The 17,844-nt window shown below is 38.0% G+C and overlaps 1 protein-coding gene across 3 annotated transcripts in view; it reads left to right on the top strand.

Annotated features, from left to right (window-relative positions):
* The window catches only part of tgfbr3 (transforming growth factor, beta receptor III), a 165,064-nt gene that overhangs the window by 63,387 nt on the left and 83,833 nt on the right, over positions 1-17,844 (top strand). For all 3 annotated transcript variants that reach the window (XM_063064667.1, XM_063064666.1, XM_063064668.1), the window contains exon 4: positions 16,528-16,665. In XM_063064667.1, coding sequence (XP_062920737.1) covers positions 16,528-16,665 — 138 coding nt within the window. The remainder of the gene's footprint in view (positions 1-16,527; positions 16,666-17,844) is intronic.

Here is a 17,844-nt window from a genome sequence, read left to right on the forward strand (position 1 = left end):
AGAAAATAGTCATATTTTGGTCAGACAGAATTTCCTGCAGTCCTGTTTACCAGGTGGGGAATCTTGGGTGCAAGCATATTGCAAGGTGTAATTTGATCGTCTACCATGGTCACTTCAAAATTCCACTTTCAGGAAAGGTTTACTTCAAGGATGTTTTAGTAGTAATGTTCCTACTGTATTAGAAGTCATTTTCAAAAAATTAGACTGGACATTTCAAATATTTTGGAGACATAAGAATTTTGTTTAATTAATTGGTTTTTGTGGAATGGGCTGTCATATCCTTTTATAGATACGAATAGAGGAATTGGACGGAACCACTGCAAGGAATATCATGGAGTCGGAGCGCTACAGCATTATAAACAGGTCCTTCAGTCCATCTAGTCATGTCCAACTGTTTTATTGTCTAGTCCTATGGACCTGCACCTAGACAGACCATAGCCCTCAGTACTACTCCCATGAATATATGCATCCAAACTCCTCTTAAACATTGCAAAGGAACCCACATCTACCACTTCTGCTGACACTTCTTTACACTTTGCATCACCCTCTGAGTGACGAAGTTCTTTCACAGGTTCCCCTTAAAATACTGTATTTCACCTGAACCCATGATCTCATCCAATCTCAGTAGAAAAAGCATGCTTGCATTACCCATTCTTTATCCCTCATTTTGTATACCTGTATCAAATCTCCACTCATTCTCCTATGCTCCAGGGATAAGGTCCCAACCTATTCATCCTTTCCCCCTGATTCGGGCCCTCAAGTCTTAACAAATTCCTAGTAAATTTTCTCTGTACTCTTTTGATCTTATTGATACTTTTCCTGTAGGTAGGTAACCAGAACTGCACACAGTATTCCAAATTTGGCCTCACCAATGTCTTATACAACTTCAACATCCCAACTCCTCTGCTCAATACTTTGATTTATGAAGGCTAATGTGTCAAAAACTCTCTTTACGAGCCCATCTATTCGTGATCTCACTTTCAGGAATTATGGACCTGTCTTCCCTGATTCATATGTCACACTACACTCCTTAGTGCCCGACCATTCACTGTGCATGTCCTACCGTGGTTTGTCCTCTCAAAGTGCAACCCTCATACTTATTCTGCATTAAATTCCATCTGCCATTTTTCAGCCCATTTTTCCAGCTGGTCCAGATCAACACAGGTGATGCCAACAGGCTGAATAAACTGATTATAAAGGCTGTCTGTTATGAGAGTCAAACTGGATACTCTGGAGGCTGTGGTAGAATAAAGGACCCTACGGAAAGTCCTGGCAATTCTGGACAATGTTTCTCACCCTCTGCATGCCACCTTGGCTGAACAGAGGAGCCCCTTTAGTAATAGACTAAGACAACTGCGCTGCTCCAAAGAGTGCTATATGAGGTCTTTCTTACCCTTGGCCATTAGGCTCTATAATGAGTTAACCTATAGCCAGGGAAGTGGTGATCCCCTCCCGTTAGGCTGTTCGAGGTAACTTATTTTTTATTCTTTCTTACTTCTCTTCTAATGTTTATAAATCTGTGCACTTGTAATGCTACTGTGACACCATAATTTCCTTTGGGATCAATAAAGTATCTAAGCTTTGGTCGTTTTCCTCTCTGTCCACTATGCCCTCAAACTTGGTGTTATCTGCAAATTTGTGGATCCACTTTACCATATTATCATCCAGATCATTGATAATAGATGACAAACAACAATGGACACAGCACTGATCCATGTGGTGCACCGTTAGTTACCAGTTTCCAGTCAGAGAGGAAATGATCTGCTACCAGTCTGGCTTCTGCCTCTAAATCCAGTGTTAAATTCAATTTACTATTTCATTATGAATGTCAAGCGACTGAACCTTGGCCAACCTTCCACATGGGACTTTGTCAAAGGCCTTGCTAAGGTCCACTGCCTTTCCTCCATCAGCTTTCCGGGTACCCTTGAAAAAATCCATAGGATTGGGCAGACACGGCCTCCCATGCACACAGCCACGTTGACTAACCCAAATCAAGCATTGTCTATCCATTTACTTGTATATCTTGTCCCTTAGAATACCTTCCAATAATTTATCTACAACTGACACCAGGCACACCGGCCCATAATTTCCTGGCTTGGCTGCAGAGACTTTCTTGAACAATGAAACAACAGTAGTGATTCTCCAGTCCTCCAGCACCTCAGCCGTGGTTCAGGATGTTTTAAATACCTCTGCCAAGGCTCCTGGAATTCCTGCACTAGCTCCCCAGAATGTCCAAGAGGACACTTTATCAGGCCCTAGTGACTGTTCATTTTAACTTGCCTCAAGACAGCAAGCATGTTCGTCACATTGTCATGAAACCACTTCTTAACAACAGTCAGCTAATTTCATCCAATGTTACCTGTATACCAAGACATAATATTATATAAGTAGGATTAGTTTCTTTGAGCCTTTGCCATTTGTGAAGATTTAGCAGATTTTTTTATTCACAACTTCTTCCAATACATTTACATTTCCTCATTGTCCTAAGTACCCAAAAATCTTTCAATCTTTGATTTGAATGAACTCAGTGACTGAGCCCCCACAGTGGTCTGGAGTAGAGAATTACAAGTGTTCATTACCCAGAAAGAAATTTCTTCTTATCTTCGTTCTAAGTTGTCCAACTCTATTTTCTGAAATGGTGACTCTTGGCTCGGCTATCAGAGGACACATTCTCCCTGTATCCAATCTTAGCCCTGTAAGCATTTCGTAAATTTAATTGAAATCTAAAGAATAAGGGCCTGCTCTACTTGGTCTCACCTCATTGGGCATCCTTAGAGCCCACGTAGTAAATAGCATTTCCTCTGTGATAAGTGTGGCACAGTAATGCAACAGTTACTTCTACTGTTTCACAGCTCCAAGGATCCTAGTTTGATCAAAAGGGGAGATTATGGGCACTTGAGAAAGAATAGCTTGAAGGGCCAGAGAAATTAAACAGTTGAATTAATCTTTTGGGAGCTAGCATAACTTCCTCTAGTGTTGCAGTTGATAAAGAGACCTAAAGAGCACACACAGAATTGCTGTAAGATGTCTTTACTGCTGTAACTCAAATCTTCTTGTAATACAGGCCAAGTTATCATTTGCCTTCATGGTTTCTGCTCTTGCACACTAGCATTCAGTGACACGTGAGACCCATTATTACCCAGTCTCTCAGCACTTTAAGAAAAAATGCTTTTCTATTTTGTGGACAATTTTAAAAAATTGCAGGCAGTGACCAACAAAAATTGGCGCTATTGTAGGTAGTGAGGCAGGTTGATTAAGACATGGCATAGATCCTCTAAAAAGTTGGGCAGACTTTTTGGAAGTCTGGAAAAAGTATGGAAGTCAATTTTAACAGATGTGCGTTGATTCAGAATCAGGTTTATTATCACTGACGTGTTGTGAAATTTGTTTTGATGAGGCAGTACAGTGCAATATATAATTTATAATAAGAAATAAATATACTGTATATATCATATATTCTGTATTACAGATATATTCATTCAGAAGAATGAAGGGTGACTTCATTGAAACCTATCGAGTGTTGAAAGGCCTCAATGGAGTGGGTGAGTCTCAGACTAGAGGATGCATTCTCAGGATAGAGGGCCATCCTTTTAGATCAGAGATGAGGAATTTCTTCAGCTAGAGATTTGTGAATCTGTGGAATTCGTTGCCACAGGTGGCTGTTATACTTAAGGAAGAAGTTGATAGATTCTTGATTAGTCACGGCATGGGGGGATATGGGGAGAAGTCAGGAGATTGGGGCTGAGAGGGAAAATGGATTACCCAGAATGAAATTGTGGAGCAGACTCAATGGACCAAATGGCCAAACTCTGTTCCTGTGTTATGGTCTTATAAGTAGTGCAAACAAAAATGAGAACAAAATATTGAGGTGGTGTTACTGGGTTCATAGACTGTTTAGAATTCCAATGGCAGAGGGGAAGAAGTTTGGTAGAGAAGACTGTCAAGGATAGGTTGGATACATTCAATGTTAGAGCCCTGGGGAATGTTGATAAGCAAAAGAGACCTTGGGGTAGAAGACTATAGATGCCTGAAAGCTGCAGCACACATGAATATACTGGTGAAGAAGGTGTGGGAAGCTTACTATCATTGGCTGTGGTGTATTGGCTTGGAGCATCATGCTCCAGCTTTCTGAAACATTGGTTAGGGCATACTGGAGATATTATCTGCAGTTTTGGTCACCACACCATATGGAAGAATGTGTTTGTTCTGGATAAATTATAGTGGAGTTTCACCAGCATGTTGCCTGGCCCACTGCTGTTCGAAAGAGGGATGAAAAGACTGATTTTGTTTTCCCTGGAGCAGAGGAAGCTGAAGGATGACTGGATAGAGGTATAGTGCCTATGAAAAATATTCACCCCACTTGAAAGTTTTCATGTTTTATTGTTTTATGACATTGAATCACAGTAGATTTAACTTGGCCATTTTGACACTGATCAACGGAAAAGACTTTCATGTCAAAGTGAAAACAAATCTCTACAAAGTAGTCTAAATTTATTACAATCATTAAGTTGCATAATTACTCACCCCCTTCAAGTCAGTATTTAGTAGATGTAGCTTTGCACATCTGGACACTGCAATCCTCCCCCTCCATTCTTTTTTACAAAACTGCTCAAGCTCTGTCAGATTGCATGAGGATCATGAATGAACAGCCCTTTTCAAGTCCAGCCACAAGTTCTCAATTGGAGTGATTTCTGGACTCTGACTTGTCCATTCCAGGACATTAACTTTGTTGCTTGCCTTTTGGCAAACTCTAGCCAAGATCACATGTGAGTTTTTTTTCAACAGTGGCGTTCTCTCTGCCACTCTCCCAGATGTAATTCCATTACATCTTGGAAGGTTCAGAGACCAGACTTTTACTTCAATGTACAGAAATATTTTAGAGGTAGACGAAAGCCTCTCAGCCAATTACAATTAAATTTATTTTATTTATTTTGAATCGGAGACAGTGCGTGGAACAGGCCCTTCTGGCCCATTGAGCTGCACCACACAGCAACCCATCTATTATCTCTAGCCTAATCACAGGACAATTTACCATGATCAGTTAACCTGCTAACTAATAAGTCTCTGGACTGATAGTAAAGAAGTTAATCAAATCTTGCCATTTACTAGGAAGCTGCAAAAATATTCTTAGAACATCAATAGTAATTATAGTGGAACAAATTGGCTGTTGAATATCCTTGCCATTGAATTTTATCATCTTCCCAGATACCAAATCTCTCTTGGCAGCATTTTGTACTGTTTGCATTCACCACAACACCTCACCAAGTTGTTTTCCCTCTGCCTACACCATCAGCCCAACACCCAAGTACTAGGTCCCTTACCACTTCCCACCTGCCTACTCTACTTCCCTTATTTGATTTTATGCTCCACCTTCCTCTTGTATGAGATTCCTTCATTTTTCCCCTCTTTTGCCTCGACCTATCACCTCTTAGCCCTTGTTGCTGTTTCCATCCTTCCCTAGTTTATCAGCCTATCACCTCTCCTCACCTGTCAATCAGCTCCACTTCAGCACCATTGATAAAGGCAAGGGCATATTCTGTATCCACCTCCTGAAGAGATGGAGGGAAAGGTTGTTGTCTTGACACCATGCCACTAAGCTCTCTATCTTCTTTCTGTACTCTTCCTTACTGTTGCTAGAGATCTGGCCCACCACAATGGTATCATCTGCAAAGACTGATCTATCATTTATTGCCAATGCTACACATTGATAAAGTGTACATTTTTTGGTGCATATTTAAATATTAATTGTAATTTTTGACCATTTGTCTTAACGCTTAATACAAGTTCTTTCTTGGATCTAATCGAAGCATTTTTTTTTACTTTGAATTTATGTATCTCTGAACAAGTTGTGTTGACAGATTCCTTTCCACAGTTCTGTTTCCCACGTGTAATACATTGATTTTTTCTGTATCTTTCCTTCTGTTAATACAAGTCAGGAAATAGCAGCTATTTGTTTTAACAGTAGACTTTGCCTTTCACTGGTCAGTTTGGCTTCCTCTGCTATGATTGATGTACACAGGGAAAAAATTTTAAATCTTATTTTTATATATTAGGTGATAAAAAGGATAGTTTAATGTGCAATAAATCCAAGAAAGTAGATTTTCCTGAAAATATATAAATCGTATACAGGCTGATAGATTTGCTATACTTAAATGGTGGTAAAAGTGAGCTAAATGGCAGTTGACTGAAGCATTGTTTATTATTGATAAGATTTAATTTCAAAGTATTGATTACACTTTTGTTAGTTGAAAGTTCTAGTTCAAAATTAGTATAATTAGACAAATTGAGTCCTGTTTCTGAAAAATCAGTTTGATTCACCGAGAAGCTGTCTGCAAGGCCAACGTTTATTCCCTTTTCCCAGATATTGACGAGACACCTTATGGAAGACTTTGCAGTCCTTTTATCTTAGGTTACTAAAAGTGGACACTTGGGTAATCTGCAACTGTTGGTAGTGCCATGATGTTCTTGATGGTCTTGGGCATGAGTTTTATTGGATATATTTAAGGCAGAGGGTGATAGGTTCTTGATTAGTCAGGGCATCAAAGATTATGGGGAGAATGGGTTTGAGAGGGATAATAAATCAGTCATTATGGATTGGCAGAGCAGGCTCAGTATGCTGAAATGTCCTCATTCTGCTATATCTTATGGTCTAACTCAGAGCCAGTTTTGCTATGCTGATGGAAGGGAGAAATTGCTTAGGTTGGTGGGTGGCATCTGTTGATTGTGGAAGGTGGCAGGATAGAAGATAAGGGTGTGTGGTACCCTGCCTTTGCTCTGGGTGAGAGGAGATTGGGTGAGGTTAGGAAATGATACCGACAGGATTCAGAATTTCAACTGTAGTGGAGGAGAAATCAAAATTGATGCAAAATGTTGGCGCCTCAAAAGCAGTGGTGTTGGATGGAGGCAGAGAAACTGAGAAGGGTATGATGAGAAGAGACGGTATCAGAATAGCTGTAGGAGACTGTGTTCTCAAGGAAATAGTTTTATTCAAAAAGCAGATGTGCAAAATATGAAGTAAAAACAAGAAATGCTGAAACCATTTAGAGCTGAAACATAAAATCTCTTTTCCACTCTTCACAGTTGCTTCCTGACTTGTTGCATATTCCCAACATATCCAGCTTGGGTTGATAGAATATTCACAAAAAATTAATTTTAGCTGAGTCTGTTTCTAGTAGATCCAAAGCAGTGGAGTGCATTTGAGTAAACTGAGAAGTTTAATACATCTTTATCAGGTGAAAAAAAAATGATAATTTAGAAAATATATAACTATTAAATGTACAATTCATGATTAAAATTACTTAATAATGCAATGGTGTTTTCACGATCGATTTTTGTCATTGATCACAATCAACTACATAACATCTATGCAGGAAAACTCTTTGAATATTGAATTGAATAATATGCTTCGTATTTAAAGTCATGGGTTGTACAGCACATTAAAGGGGCTGTTAGACCATTACATCCATGCCAACAATTGTGCCTGCCGATATTAATCTAATTTGCCTTCATTAGATCTGTAGCCTTGGTCTTGAATATCAAATACCTGTCCTGTTGCCTTTAAATATTGTGATCACATCTGTCTTCACTGCTTGCCCTGGAAATGTTCCAGATACCAGCCACACCCTCTGATTCACTCTAAAATTCCTCCCTCTCACCTTAAACCTATGCCATCTCAGCTGTTTCCCAACCCTTCTATAGGAAAAGAACTCTTATTATCTACCCTATCTATGCCTCTCATAATTTTATATACCTCTATCAGGTCACCTCTCTTCTTACTTAGTTCCGGGGAACATAAACACTATCTGATCTCTCCTCTTATGAAGGCCTTCCAGTCCAGGCAACACTTCGTAAATCTCCTCTGCATCCTCTGCAGCGCAGTCACATCCTTCTTTGAGTGTGGCGACCAGAGCTGCAAGCAATTTTTCTTGTGTGGCTTAACGAATGTTTTGTAGAGTTGCTACGTGACATCAATATTTGCATTCTATGCTACATTCATTGAAGTCAAGCATTGCCATGTGCTATCTTCACCACCCTATCAAACTGTTGCCACTTTCAAGAAACTATGTACTTGTACCTTAGGGATCTCTGTTCACCAACACTCCGTTAGGCACTGTGTAAGTCTTGCCTTTATTTGACTTTTGAAAATGAATCATCTAGCGCTTGTTGGGATTAAATTCCTTTTGCCATTGCTCCACCCAACATTCTATATCCTGATTTATAGCATTTGACAACCTCCTTTGTCCCTGTCATGCCACTAATTTTTGAGTTATTTGATAATTTAGTAATCATACCTCCTACATTCATGTCCCAGTTGTTAATATACAGTATATATTAACACAAAACTCAAAGATCCTTGTTGTATACCCTCGGTCAGAGATAACCAATCTGAAAAGCAACCATTTGCTATCATTCTTGGCCTTCCATTACCAGGCCAACTTAGGATCCAGTTTACCAGTCTGCCTTGAATCCTATGCATTCAAACTAGTAACTTTGTGCTCCTCAGAAAACATCAGTAGTAAATACTAATTATTCACATTTCAGTATTAAATGACATATTACCTTACAGATACAATAGTTACACTCAATAATAAAATATTTTTGTATTTTTTTAAAATGCATTTGATTATCAAAGGAATTATTTCCTGTAGCTTTGCATGGTTTTAATTCATATTTCAAGCTATGACAAGCACTGAGACCTAAGATGATGTTTCATTGAACTTGGATTAATTTAGCATGAATTTTCATGTTGAACCTTTAATAATACCATGAATTTCAGTCAGACATATCAACCTAAGGGATTTGCAAATAATTTTACCGTGGAAATTACCAGAGGCATCAACAGTTAAATGAATAATCAGTTGATAAGATGGCTGTCTGCATTTTTTTAAAGCAAGCATTGACCTGTTTATTTTAAATGGGTTACTATCTCAGAGAAGGAATCAGAGCAGTGAATTGCTTGTGAGTATGTTAAGTATTTGTCTGATACCAAGCCAAAAATAATTATTAGAATTGAAAGTGATGTCTCAAAGAGAATTAAGTATGTTTTGGTATTTTGAATTTGCCAGAGAAAGGTGTTTTGTGATGCAAGGACACATTCAAATGCAGAGTACTATGAAGGTTGACAGCAAGGTGGAGGGTACCATTCACTTTTCCTTGTAACTGTAGATTCAGCATTGAATTTGTAATACATATAGTGAAAATTATTGTATCTTTCAGACATATGAAGTGAGTTTTTAAAAACTGCCAAAATGCCTTTTTATTGGAAGCAATACTAATCAAGAATGTACCTCAGAAAATAGTTATAAAAATAAATTAATTAACACTATGTATTTAACACAGAAGAAAAATATGAAGTGAATTCTTTTAAGCTTAACTGGCTACTGTGAAGTTCCCATCAAAATAATGAGAAAAGAAATTATAGGTACTTGAGAGACAGTAAATTGCAAGGCTAGAGGTGGGGGTGGTAAGTTGGACTGGCGTGAAGTAGGCTGGACCCAATGGAACAAACAGCCAAATAATTGTAATAATTTGTATATATTTCCCTTTGTTTTCTTCAAAACATATTTATTTTAATTTTTGTGCCTCTGATGGGGAATTCATGCTCAGTGGGACCATGGAATAGAAACTTCGGTGCATGATGTCACTATTGTGAAATGACATTTATTGTGTTAGAATTTCCAGCATTCATTCTTGCCTGGTTAGCCTTATGCACTTTAAAGCAAAGCCAGAGGGGAAATCCCTGGAACTTTCACCTTGTTAGAATAAATTTCTTTCTCATCCAGTTGACTATGTCAAATGAGTTCCACTTAACTGTGACTCTGTATCAGCCTGCCACTGTCCCCAATTCTACATTGACCCTAGAAATGCTTGTTGATCCCAAGGATGTGTAAAGCATGACCTGACAACATTAGGAACTGATTCAGGTTTGTTTCCTTATCACACAATTTAGATTAGATTTAGATTAGGTTAAATTATTAGTTTTAAAAAGATTGTTGATGGGGAAATTCTCCAGTTGACTGACAGTCAAGCTTCACCCAGTTCTTTAAGAGTTAATTCACTATCCAGTAACTTTGATAAGCCTACAGGCATAAGCATGAAAATCTCAATGGCCATTGGTGAGAATATAAGAGGGTGCAGGCAGATGCAGATGTTTATGTTTTGGAATGTCCATCTATGTCTATGCCTATTCAGCACTGTCAGTGCTATTAGGAATGGATTATAAGTGTTACCACTGGACAAGATTGATGGATTGATTGGTAGGAAATCTTAAGTTTTCAGAAGTTCAAATTTAATTCATATTAATAATTTATTTCTACAAATGTTAGGTGGTTGTTTGAACAAAGCATAGTTCCCATTAAAAAGGAATTGGGAGTCTACGTTTATTACCAGATCAGGGCCATTTTTATACATTTAGCATAGATTTGAACATAAATTGTGACACAGGCAGGAAAGCTAAGAACATTGGAAAGTTTATTATCTACAGTATTTTAAAAGTAGTCACAAGATTGCAAGAAACCATACTAAGGATGAAAATTTAATCAATCATTAATATAACCTTAAACATGAGAAGATCTGCAGATACTGGAAATTCAAAGCAACATACACAAAATGCTGGAGAAACTTAGCAGGTCAGGTAGAACCTATGGAAAAGAATAAACAGTCAACATTTCAGGCTGAGACCCTTCTTCAGTACTGAGAAGGAAGGGGGAAGAAGCCAGAATAAGAAGGTGGGGGGGGGAGGGGAAAGAGGGTAGCTAGAGGGTGAAAGGTGAAGCCAGGTGGATGGGAAAGGTCAAGGGCCAGAGAAGAAGCAATCTGATAGAAAGCATGGTGGACCATAAGAAGAAGGGAAGAAGGAGAGGACGCAGGGGAAAGTAATGGGCAGGTGAGAAGAAGCAACAGGTCAGAGTGGGGAATGGGGGGGTGGTATTTTGTTTATCGTAGGAAAAAGCTATATTAATACCATCAGATTGGAGGGTACCCAGATGGAATCTAAGGTGTAACACACACAAAATGCTGAAGCGACTCAGCAGACCGGGCAGCATCTATGGGGGTGGGGGGAGTGGCGTGAAGTACAGTCAGCTTTTCAGGCTGCTGCAGATTCTCTCTTGTTTGGAATCTAAGGTGTTGCTCCTCCACCCTGAGAGTGGCATCATCTTACATTTATTCTTTGGACTAGAAATGCCAAGCTCCTGCAGGAAGAGAAAAAGTAAAATCATGCTAGTAAGCATTGTTTTGAAAGATCAAAATGATCAGAAAATGTTAAAAATTGAAATAGTTGACTAAGGTAAACACCAGTGCTTAAATATTTGAGTAGCAGGCTACTAAATTAAAGAGGGAGGCTGAATAAAGGTAAGAGTGGAAACACGGAGAAGCAAAATGAAAATTTTACTCACAACTGTGATGGCCACATTAGAAAGAATAAAGATGGAGAAAAAATAAATAGCCTAAAGAAAATTCTACTGATATAGGCGTTAATCGTTTCACTCCTGCTCCAGAGTAGAGAAATACATAAGAAACAGCAGAAAACTAAGATTTAAGCTGTATGCTGTTGTTCATCAAGAATTTTAAATCTATACAATTTCTTTACCACTCTCCAACTCTTAAGCGAACTGATATTGAAACCATTTTCAACCCGAGTTAAATGGCTCCTTATAAACTTTATTGTATTCATTGCCCATTCTTCTATCTGCTTATATCACTGACAATTTTGTTGCTTTATTTTTACAAAACACAGGCACTAGCAAGCTCATGCCTTTGCAATCCCATGCCTTTACACTATGCTTGACTGTCCATCTACAGTCTAACTTTTTGAAGCAAAGCCTAATTTTGGCACAGATAAGGAGATGGCTAGAGTGGATTAACCTCTCCAGCATGCTGGAAAAGGAGGGAGAGCATTGACACAATACTGGTAGGTGATAAACTGTAATCAGAATCAGAATCAGGTTTAATATCACCAGCATATGTTGTGAAATTTGTTTTCATGCGGCAGAAATTCATTGCAATACATAATAAAAAAAACTGTAAATTACAATAAGTATTTATATATTTAAAAAGTTAAATTATATAAATAGTGCAAAAAGAGGGGGGAAAAGTAGTGAGGTAGTGTTCATGGGTTCAATGTCCATTCAGAAATCTGATGGCAGAGGGGAAGAAGCTGTTCCTGAATCATTGAGTGTGTGCCTTCAGACTCCTGATGGAAGCAGTGAGAAGAGGGCATGTCTTGGTTCATGGGGTCCTTGATGATGGATGGTGCCTTTTTGAAGGATCTCTACTGGAAGGTGTCTTGGATCCTGGGGAGGCCAGTGCCTATGATGGAGCTGACTGAGTTCACAACTTTCTCTAGTGTACTTCGATCCTCTGCAGTAATGCAGCTAGTAGAATGCTCTCTATGGTTCATCTGTAGAAATTTATGAGTGCCTTTGGTGATATATCAAATCTCCTCAAACTGCTAATGAAATATGCTGCTGTTTTGCCTTCTTTGTAATTGCATTGATATGCTGGGCCCAGGATAGAAAGGATAGATCCTCAGAGATATTGACACCTAGGAACTTGAATTTGCTCACTCTTTCCACTACTTATCCCTTGATGAGGACTGGTGTGTGTGCCCTTGTCTTACCCTTTCTGAAGTCTGTGATCATTTCTTTGGTCCTACTGACACTGAGCGCAAGGCTGTTGCTGCAGCACCACTCAACCAGCTGATCTTTTTCACTCCTGTACGCCTTCTAGTCACCATCTGCGATTCATCAGCAAATTTATAGATGCCATTTGAGCTGTGCCTAACCATGCAGTCTTGAGCAGCACAAAAAAAAACATCAAGCCAACTTAAACACAGGCGATTCTGCAGATGCTAGAAATCAAAAATGATACACACAGAATACTGAAGGAACCAAGCATGTCAGGCAGCATCTATGGAGAGAAATTGGGAGTGTACATTTTGGTCCAAGACCCTTCATCAGGACTTGGCTAACTTAAGTAGTTGGCAATTTCTGTTTGTATTCCTGTAGGTGTTACCAACTAACATTCGTCACATGATCTTTAAAAAGTGATTATTTATTTTGCTAGAACAAAGCATGTTTTAATATTTTTGCCACACTTTTCACCAGTCTGGTGCAAGTTCCAATACCTTACTACTTTCACTTGCCAGCTATTTTGTATCATTACCACATAGCTAAAACATTTTACTTCCATATAACTTCTGAGGAATATTTGTCTGAAAATAAGTTTTTGTAGTTCAGCTTACAACAGCTGTTGAAGTGTAGACAGCTTATGTTGCAGTGAAATCTGATATAACTCAGGATATGCTTCCAAGCCCTTCGATTAATGTAAATTTGGAGTAGTTGTTGTGAATGGTCAATCGAGTGGTTTATTGCTGCAGTCGTACAATATTAACTGTTCAATCAGTTTACAGATTGATTGCACACATTTTCATCTGTTGTAACTCAATTCCAGGTTGAATTGTCACCTTTGTGGGAGAAACAAAATGGCATTTTAAAGACCCTGTGTACTTTGATCATTTTCAACATTTCTTTCTGGTCTTGTGATACAATTCAAATTGTTTTAGCAGAACCTGAAGGCCTGAATCAGGGAATTGTTTTTATAGTCGGTTGCTGTGGCAATTCTCAGCCTTGCATGGAACTATCGTCTCCTGGGAAACAAAACTTGTGCAGCTGTCTTTGGCCTATTGACATCAAGTATGTCTATTATGGGGCCTCAGTTGAAATGTTTTTTCTGACTTTGTTACTATTGTCTGAGTAGGATAGACAAACAGAATACATTTTGAGTTTACACAAAATTGTCACATATCCTTTTGTGAATGGCACAAAGGTTAAGTCTTCTGTAGATTTGAGTAATTCACTACATCAGATAAGGTCAGTAATGCTGTTTTCCTTCTGTCAAGTACTGTGAAATAAATATTTTCAATTGAAATGTTTAAATGGATTTTAATTTCTATCTTCTGATAGATTGTTTACTGAAAGTATGTGATAGGATTGAAAGCATTGCAAAATCTGGTATCACTGTAACCCTGAATTTTCAGAGCACTATGCTCTCTCTGATTATCTAATCGGCAGTGAGTGTGGTTATCTGAGAAGATGGGCCTTGTCTGGATGAATGGGGCCTTTCAGGCAGTTCCCATTGGAGCAGTAAAAGCAGCAGAGCAATAGGGCCTGTGCCAGGTGACCAACACCGTATTTTGTATTGACTGTACAGCTCGGCTGGAATGAAATTACCAGTTCTAAAACTTGGACCTTTGTCTCTGACACTCATAATAATTTCTGCAAATAACTGAAATTGGTAATTATTAATAAATTGTTGCATGACAGCTGCAAAATTGTTCTATGTTAGGAGTAGATTCTCAGTAAGGCAGCTTTACTTTTTATGGTGTGCTGCAGTACCACAAAGTAGTAGAATACCTTCACAGTTTAGCCAAGTGTACCTTTTTCAGCAAAAAGCAAGGAAAAATCTTGTAAAAGTGAAATCAAATGAGAGATTAGGAAAGTAAAGAGAGTGTATGAAGCCAAAAGGGCAACACACAAAATGCTGGAGGAACTCAGCAGATCAGGTAGCATCTATGGAGGGAAATAAACAGTTGGTGTTTCGTGTCGAGCCCCTACATCAGGACTAGAAAGGAAGGGAGAATCCAGAAGGGGGCTTCTACCTACTGAAAGGTGAAAGAGTGGATGTGGAGAGGAGTGTCTAAGACCAGAGGACACAGTCTCAGAATAGAGGGGTTTGTTTTTAGATCAGAGATGAGGAGGAATTTTTTCAACCAGCAAGTGGTGAATCTGTGGAATTTGTTGCCACAGGCAGCTGTGGAGGCCTAGTTTTTATGTATATTTAAGGCAGAGATTGATAGATTCTTGATTGGTCGGGGCATGAAGGGATATGGGGAGAAGGCAAGAGATTGGAGCTGAGTGGAAGATTGGAAATGGCAAAGCAGACTCAATGGGCCAGGTGGCCTAATTCTGCTCCTATGTCTTATGGTCTTTCCCCCTTCCTTTCCAGTCCTGATCATCCCAAAAAGTTGATTGTGTATCCCCTGCATAGATGCTAAATGACTTGCTGACTTCCTCCAGCATTTTGTGTGTTGCTCTGGATTTCCATCAGCTGTAGAATCTCTATTGTTTATGAAACAATACTGATGTGCAATAGCACAGAAAATCTAAATCCAAACACTTTTAACAAGTTTGAAAAATATAACAAAAGGATGACTAAGGATTGAGTAGGGCCTCTTAGAGAGCAAAAATGTAACCCATCTGTGGAAGCAGAGGATGTGGGTGGCATTCCTGTGAAAATTTTGCAATTATGTTCACAAAAAGGGGGGAGCATGCCAATGTTATAGTTAAGAAAGACAAGTGTGAAAATACTGGCCAGGATAAATGTAATAAAAAGAGGATTGATTAAAGGGTTTACTGTGTTTGAAAATTAATAAATAGCTTTGCTCAGATTAAATATACCCCAGAAACCAGAAAAGAAATCATGGAGATTCTGACGTATTTTTCAATTCCACTGGCTACTGGAGATGCACCAGTAAATTTGAGGGCTGTTAGCAGTTTACTAATGTTTAAAAAAGAGAGGAAGAGATAAATTAGCTATTTTTTTTGAGGAAGTAACAGCGATTGAGGGCAGTATACTTGATGATGTCTACATTGATTTTATCAATTCTTTTGACAGTGTCTCATAAGAGCATGGAAAGTTGGTTTTGAAATTGTATTAGTGACAGCATGCAAAGTGTAATGGTGTTTTTATGACTGCAAGCATGTTACCCGTGATCAGTCCCTACTATATTTATTCATGATTTAGTCTTTAATGCACTTCCGGTCAAGATGGCACCAAGCTGTGATGTGCGTTGAGGTTGTGGCTGAGACTTAGTTGTTTTTTAGGTTCATAAGGATGATTTTGGAGAGAGAGTGGAGAGTTAATGGTCAGGTGTCCTGTTCCTCACATGGCGCAGGACACAATCAAAGGCAGTGATAAATGAGTTTTGGGTGTTAGGTGAAAGATATGTTCCTGTGACTGCTTAATCACGCTGTGTGAGGATGTTCTCAATTTTGACTCTTGTCACCACAGTTTAATGAAAAACATTTTGCAGTACTAACTAAGATATACTATTATAAATCACTACGGCTGTGTTAATACTTAAAGTATAAGTTACGAAAATGATTGCCATTCTTTTAAATGTTTAATGCTATCTTTTCCAAGCTTCTGATTCCATCTACTCTACACTAGCATTTTTTGACTCCTAGTTGAAGTAGTTAAGCTGGGGATATCTTCTTCACTAATGAGCCCTTTTAACAGATAGCAGCAAATACAATTTTTAAAAAAAGAGACAACAGTTGTTTTATTATTTCTTAAAAATGTGGGGCTGTGTATTTACTAACCTTTCACAAAGATGGCAAATAGTTTGAAGACTAACATCAGCAAAGACAATCATAAAAACTATGCAATAAATGAACTTGCACAATAATTTTAAGGCTACTTTAGCTATAATAAATGACAATTATTCTCTTTCACTCTTTTCAAAAGGTGACACTGAACTTGAGACCCATTTCCTCAATTGAAGTCCATCAGAAGTCTGTGGTATTTGTGTTGAATTCCCCAAGACCTGTGGCTTGGATTATAAAGGCAAAGCAGCTGGCACCAGAAGTAAAACGTTTGTTCCACGTAAGTTGATATGACTCAGTTAACAAGACGCAAAAAGAAAGTAGATGGTGTGCGATATAAAGAAAGTTGATAGAAAAAGATGTTAAAATGGTTCTAAATATTTTTGGGCATTGTTTTAAAGAAATCTTTTTTTTAAAGAAATGGCCTTTGTTGTTTTCCATGATTAAGGCGGTGGAAAATATTTACCATTATTCAAATCAACTTTTGTATCTGGTGTAATGACAAGAAACTTTCCCAATCTGTACTTAATTTGACATCTTTGGGCAGTTAGCCTCTGATTTTTAAAAATTCTGCAATGCAAAATTACAAGCTAATGATCTCAATCTAAGGTGGTGATAGAGTCTGATACAATTTAAAAGACTGTTAGATAGGTAAATGTATGTAAGAAAAAATGGTGGATTATGGGCTGCATTAGGGAAGGGTTAGATCGATCATTGAGCAAGTTAATATAGGTTGGTACCAAATCTTGGATTGAAAAATCTTTTGCTGTACTGTTTTATGTTCTAAACATAAAAGAAATCGTACCTTTTCTTTTCAAAATACAACGAAGTTTGGCCTCCTATTTTTTACTTCCATATTTTACCTCTATAATTTTTTAATGTTCTTTATTTCAATACTAACCTAAAAATTAAAGGCTTCAAAATAAAAGGCTGAGGTGTAGCTTAGTTATAATAATGTTTGTCCATTGAACAAAGAAAAATTACTTGCAAAAATCCAAATCAATCTAAAGTTTGGTTTAAGATTTTCTAGTGTTCAAACAGAATTAATGGATACTCAGAGAAGACAGTATACCTGGAAGAATTAAAGTCATTCCATTTCACAATTCTGGACCCAATAAAGACGAATAGAATAATTTGTCAGATGCAAAGTTTTAAATTGATACAAATTTTGAAGGCAAAATTATTCAACAATTGAATTATTAAAATTAAAGATAGATATTTAGTTAATTTAAGAGTCTAATTAATGCAGAACCTTTTAACTCTTGTCGGGATGTTTCAACACAATTTGTGTCAATGAATGTGCCTTGAAATGTGTTCACTGACCATGTAAGTTTCTACTTGGCAAACAAAAATAGAGGCGTGACCATTTAAAACATGCAGAGAAATTTCTTTAGCAGAGGATGGTGGATTTTTGGAATTTATTACCACAGGCAGCTGGGGAGGCTAGGTCATTGGGTGT

The sequence above is a fragment of the Mobula hypostoma genome, chromosome 12 (genome assembly GCF_963921235.1).
Source record: "Mobula hypostoma chromosome 12, sMobHyp1.1, whole genome shotgun sequence".
In the NCBI taxonomy this organism is placed as follows: domain Eukaryota; kingdom Metazoa; phylum Chordata; class Chondrichthyes; order Myliobatiformes; family Myliobatidae; genus Mobula; species Mobula hypostoma.